This window comes from Scleropages formosus, chromosome 4 (assembly GCF_900964775.1).
Source record: "Scleropages formosus chromosome 4, fSclFor1.1, whole genome shotgun sequence".
In the NCBI taxonomy this organism is placed as follows: Eukaryota; Metazoa; Chordata; class Actinopteri; order Osteoglossiformes; family Osteoglossidae; genus Scleropages; species Scleropages formosus.
In genome coordinates, this window is record NC_041809.1 from 4,587,978 (window position 1) to 4,594,183 (window position 6,206).

Here is a 6,206-nt window from a genome sequence, read left to right on the forward strand (position 1 = left end):
AGTGCTCTGGGAATTTGAGCAGCTGACCTTGTGGTGCCAAGTACCTGCTGCAGTCGATGTTGACACCACAGTGTTCTGATGTTGGACCTGTTAGTTCAAAGGTTGCCAAGAGTTTTAGAAAACTGCTCCTTAAAACATCAGACGAGCACATTCATGCTTGTGAAGTATCTTTGAGTAGATGTCCGTTCTTAACCCTCACGTTGATCCGTGAGTTAGTGTGATCATTGCAATGACATCGACACTGAGTCCATCCCCCTGGTTGCTGGTTGTCCTTCCTTTTCCTCCAATGTTTCCAAGCATTACAGTTTTTTTGAGAGATCCCCATCTTCTCGTGGTGTGCACAAAGTACAATAACCTCAGACTCATCATTTGAGGTTCCAGTGAGAGCTCTGGCTTGAGTTGGTCGAAGATCAGTCTATTTTTTATAAGCTCTCCTTAAGTCTCCTCCAGCACCATATTTGCAGGCAAGCATCTAAACAAACCGAGTGTCAAAAGATCTACAAGTAACGGCGACATCCTTAAAGGGTTAGTGGTGAAAAAGGCAAATTGATGAGATACCAGACTGCTCTGTCTTCAACGGGGGCTTTTAAGAGATTCTCTTAATGAATGCTCACCATTGACTAATGTTTTAAATTTACATTCACATGTATTCATTTAGCAGACACTTTTCTCCAAAGCGACATACATCCCATAGAAAATACAACATGTTCATTACATTATCAGAAAGAGAGACTCAGATGCAGACGTGTGATTCTTAAGTGCAGTTAGTTTGTTTCTTTCCACCAACCAACGTTCATCACTCGAGTAGCTGCGTAAAACTCAGAATATCGACGATTCCTGATCACCTTCCTACTAATATATATATTTTTTTTAACTATCTTTAAAGTTCAAGTATAAGCTGAAATGTCTCCACCTGTAATGTATGCATTCCCCAGGATGTCTGTTACCCACTATCACGGCACAAACAGTTCGAGAACTGAGAGGCGAACGTTGACAAGATCGATGGAATTTCCTGGCTCAACAGCAAATTTTGCTCATATTTTTGACTATAAAACAGTGATGTGTGATTCTTATTCCGCTAATGCCTCTGGGTTCTCCATCTGTCGGTCGTTCGACTGCTGTCATTCTGCATCTGCATTCGAACCTGTACTACGTTGGCCATGCGTTGCTCTTAACCGTCGAAGTAAAGTTCTATCAGTGAAACGGGAAAGGAAGCGGATCTAAAAAATTCACACACAAAGTACAGGTTTGCACTAGTAAATAATCTTTTATTAGCTGCATATGTTAGAAGTTACATTCATCAGAGAAAACTAAGAAGACAGTTTCTTGCAATGCCTTAAAAACCGAATAGTAACACCTTTGAAAACAGTTTTTTCTTTTTCGATCCGACCTCAGTCGTGTCTTGAAAAATATACCGCACAATAAGTTGTGAATGTCATATTCCGACTGAATATTTGTGAATATTTACAACCCCCCCGGAACAGTACATATAGGAATTTGATGGTCGATTTTGAAATCATTTGCACTCAACCACGGTTTCTGAATCTGCATGTCAGAAAAACAGTTTGGACGTATTAGAGGATTTTGTATTTTGTCTCGGTGGCTGCAGATTAACTCAAATTAAATAAACCTGCTTTCCCACATCAATGCATGCTGCACTTCCCATCCATCCCCCCCAAAGAAAAACTTCAATAAGAAAAAATTGTTCTGTCTGTCACCAGACTTCTCAGGTCCCGCTACAGTACAAACGACAGATACTCACCACCAGACTTCCCTGTGGTTCATATTTAGTCCTCCGCAAATACGTCTGATTTCTCTTTAAACCGCGCCACGTTCACTCGGAGCCATCAACGGAAATAAAAGGCGGATCTTCTTACAGAAGTACTTGAGTTACAAATGGACGTCTTTTAATATTGAGCAAGCCGAACGTTGCGTCGCCGAAAGTGCTGGATGATTGTATGTACCGTAGGTTAACGCTAGTAGAAATGGGCAATGAGTCGTGTTAATAGTGTGCAGCTCTGCTCACTGTCCTTCCTTCTATGATACAATATAATTGTACTATACCCAGTACAGTGCTTGTTAAAATGCATTTATTGAACTACCATTTACAGAAGACTAGTCCAAGCAATTTGCCCGCCTCGAGGCCAACACACATTATGTACAGCGCCAGACGAAATCCTCTAACTGAAGAAAATTATGTACAATGTAAACATTTACTTTATGTATACGGGCCACAAGTAATTGTATTTATTTTTTTCAACGGAAACATTTTGGTATTGATTGTTGATGTCCTCATAACGCTCGTAACGTATCAGATCAATAATGATGAATGATCGCGGCTTTCTCTTCGCTGGGGTTTCCTCAAAGTGTCTGGAAAATAGAAATGTGACAAAGAGAAATTGTAATGAAGTGTCCGGTCGAGGTGATCAGATGAATAAACACTGTTTTCATGTAGCGGGTTCATCCCTGGACGGTTGCGTGAGCCCAGTTCCACTTTGTTGCCCCTTACTGCCCTTCTACTTGTTCAGTCTGCTGCTCAGTTCCCAGCTGGGCAAAGCCAAGCGTGGACTGCTGTTACTGCTGAGAACGCCAGAAAAAAGACCATCTCCAGCATGGGTCCCAAACGCCAGTGGTCCAGGCTGGTTATGGGTCACCTGTGCTGCATGCCTGAGATTTTCTAGGTTTCAAGTGTCTAAAACGGCACCCTAGCGGGTCTACGTGAACCTGCAATTCCTCATCGATCATGAAAACCCATCAACGATCAGTACTCCAACCTCTCTGAATCCCTGACTGGATGCAGAGCATGAAAATGCGTGGGCTGGATCCCCGTGCCCCAACCCCCACCTGCCACCGCCGACCCTCGGTGACGCCACCGTGCGCGTACGTATTTTCCAGACCCCTACCAATGGGAGGTGGTTGAGCAGCTCGTCTACGGCGACGTCATCGAAGCTTTCTGGAAAGGACTGTTCGCTTCTAGTGGACTCCTCTTGCACCGCTGGAGGGTCCTCTTGGCTGCCGGAGGACAGGAAAGCGACAAAACAGCATTAAAACAAGTGCAGCATGAACAAAGCGATTATGAATGCTGTCAATGAGTGCTCGAGGCTTGGAGCCCACTGGCCTTTCACCAGTATTTGTACAGCATCGTTTCAAAACCACTTGTACCGTAGTTATTACCATAGAAAGCCAAAACAGTTAGTGCTCAAACCCCGGACTTCCAAGATCGAGCAGTCATGGGTGTTACGGGTTTCGATGTAAGCTGAGGCTCGGGATGATGCAAATTTGTCCAGTCTGAGTGTCCTGCCAGCTCATACCTCCTCTTCCCGGTCAGCATGGAGTTCAGGTACTTCTTCACTGCCATCTGTTTGCGGAAGCGACTGTAGTTGTCTGTGAAAATGGCATCTGAGTGGCGTTTGACAGGCGCCTGGTCCTCCATGAACTCGTCGCTTCAGGTGCCAAAGAAAAATCAACAAATTCTTTTCATTTCTACGACAAACACAAGATCTGGGCATCATTGCTCCTCAGCAGTAAATGTATGAAAAGGAAAAATACGCAGAGTTTAAAAATCTGTCTGTGACATTAATACGACTCTGGTGGTTCAATGGGCGAGACAGAGACAAAGACCGACAGCACCGATCTTTAACCTCTTAATGTTTTTGACATTCACACACACATTTTCACACACATTTTCGATGACCAGCCCATCCTGACAGGATGCGTCGTCTTAATAAAACATTCATTTTCAGCCTGCCTCTCTCTTTCACAGAACACCCTGTTCAGTCCCAGTTTATTGTGTTACACTGCCTTTCCCAAGAACATTTTCTCGTAACAACAGCGAGCGCAAGATTTAACCGTAAATAAGGAATTACACCTTTTATATCACCAAACACCATTTATAGTTGTAAAATAAATGCTCTCTTCACGTCACATTTTTAAATTATGGGCGTGGTACCGAGATGCAGTTGTCTGTCTATTATCTATCAAAAATGTATCTATGACGTTTATCCAAATGATTTTTCTAGGTGCATTTAACAAAATTCATAGCCATGCTTAGCACATGGGAAATGTTGGAATGTGATGTGGTTTACCTGACTCTCTTGCTCATCAGGGACTCCAGGTACCGCCTTGCAGAAAGCTGCCCGAGCAGTTTGCTGTACCCGCTGGTGAAGAGACCATCTGCATGTCTCGTGGGTCTGAGAACACAGAGGCAGCGGCACTAATGATATTGCGATGAAATATTACAACATGCACTGCACGCGCACTGAAGCCAGTGGAAAGTGCGGCTAGAGAAGTGTTCTTCAAGGGATCATACATCCCCTACGGTGTAATGCTTCCGATTTATCCAACTGCATTAGGTGTGATGCCAGAAATACACCTTCGGGCACTCAAATGCAGGAGTGTGGTGAGGAGCTGAAGAGGAGCAACTGTACCTCTGCACCGCATTCGATAAATCGTAGTAAAGTTTGTACGTTTCCGGCAGGGAGTCCTGTATGGAGGGTGTCTTTGTCCAGTTCTCATTGTCTCCGTCCAGATTGCCCAGCCTGCGGGTTCACAGCAGTTACTCAAACGTGAGGAGTAAAATAAACCCAACTTTAGGTCCATTCAAAAGCAGAACTGAGGTATTTGAGCCACTAACTGCCTGCTAATTTTCAGTCAAGGTGGTCAGGCGAATAAACACTGCAACAACGATGACCATTATTCCCCTTATAATAATCTGTTTCATAAATATTGCATATTAGCCAAATATCAAAATTTCAACCTGCAGTTTTAAAATCCACGTCGAAGGGACTGAATTTCTCCTCCTTGTCCGAATGACAATGGCAGAAGTCGTCCTATGTGCTCATGTTTTTATAACTTTATACTTCTAAAGGCTTCACGTGTACTTTAAAACCCTTGTATTTAGTGTTTGTCCTGCCCCGGTTACACAAGTGCTCCCGCTCACGGAAGGACTCGGGCGCATGGATGGGAAGAAGCGATGAGCCAAAGGGATGACCGCGGTGGAGGTGTGCGGCTTACCTGATGGAGCCGTACGGCAGGCTGAGCGTCCGGCAGCAGAGCGCACCGCACAGGGCGGCGAGCAGGAGCAGCGGAGCGCCCGTCCTTTGGAGCATCCTTTGTATCTGCACCGCGAAAAGGACACGGTACTCCAGCACTGTTGTTATCACCATCATTATCATCATCATCATCATCATTATAATTATTATTGTTGTTGTTGTAATACATCTATTTTCCCTAAAATATAGAACCAGCTGAGCAGCAAACTTTCACAGCTTTCTTCTTTTTTTTTTGTTTAATTTAGAGGCATCAAACATAATGACAACCGTGTATAACGAGCACTAATTAAACTCGTAGCCGGGTTTATTTAATTATATCGCACACCGCCGCACTTTTCCCCCCGTTATTTCTAAGCGTTGCACTAGTATTTTGCCCCGCGCGCAAACACCTGCAGAACCTCTAAAAGTCCGAAGCCGAATGACAATATTCGGCTGCTATGTATCATGTATATAGATATTGCGTCCCTTTCTTTCCAATCGATGGACGGTGCGAGAGTTCTCGCTCGCTGGAAACGGGAAAGTGAGCGCGCGCCGCCGCTCTCGCGCCCTCGCGCTCCGCGGCTCGCCGCTCGCCGCCACGGGAGGGTCGCGGAACACGCGGTGCTGCGTGAACGCGGGAGCGGGAGCGGCAGCGGGAGCGGGACACACTCACCTGTGCCGTGTGCTGCTCTTGACTTGCGCAGGAACTCTCCGCGGTGCTGGAAGCGGCTCCTCCCTCGGCTCTTCTCCTCGAGTTGCAGTTATTACTATTTTTGCTCTAATTAATATATATATACTAGTTGTTCTAATAGTTCTGCGCTCGGGTTTATCCCTGGCTGGTGGATGACAGACAGAGCCCGTCCGCTGCGATCACTTTCACTGCGGACTCACTCAGCAGCCCGGTTCTCCTCGGTCCGGGCCGCGGTCGCTCCCTTTTATACCTGGGAAGCCTGGTCGCCTCCGCGCGAGGCGGCGGGATTCGGTGGTCGCGATGACGTCACAGCGGTCCCACCGGGAGGACTTGCCTTCGTCACGAGCCTGTTGGCGCGCGGCTTCTGGCCAGTCGAGGCAGAATTGAGTTCTGGTCCTGAGGAATGGGACGTTTTATGTCACGCATGATGCTGATTCATCCCACGGCAGCAGCCGCTGCCCCGAACAGGCCGAAGAAACTTCAAA

At 46.0% G+C, this 6,206-nt stretch overlaps 1 protein-coding gene across 1 annotated transcript; it reads right to left on the reverse strand.

The window, feature by feature from the left end:
- Positions 1-1,337: 1,337 nt before the first annotated feature.
- vip (vasoactive intestinal peptide) lies at positions 1,338-5,927 on the reverse strand. Its single transcript, XM_018740082.2, has 7 exons — positions 5,704-5,927; positions 5,014-5,117; positions 4,428-4,538; positions 4,086-4,190; positions 3,312-3,443; positions 2,904-3,012; positions 1,338-2,370 (listed from the first exon to the last, which is right to left on the reverse strand). The coding sequence occupies exons 2-7, from the start codon at positions 5,106-5,108 to the stop codon at positions 2,362-2,364; spliced, it is 561 nt and encodes a 186-aa protein (XP_018595598.1). The 5' UTR covers positions 5,109-5,117; positions 5,704-5,927; the 3' UTR covers positions 1,338-2,361.
- Positions 5,928-6,206: the final 279 nt, after the last annotated feature.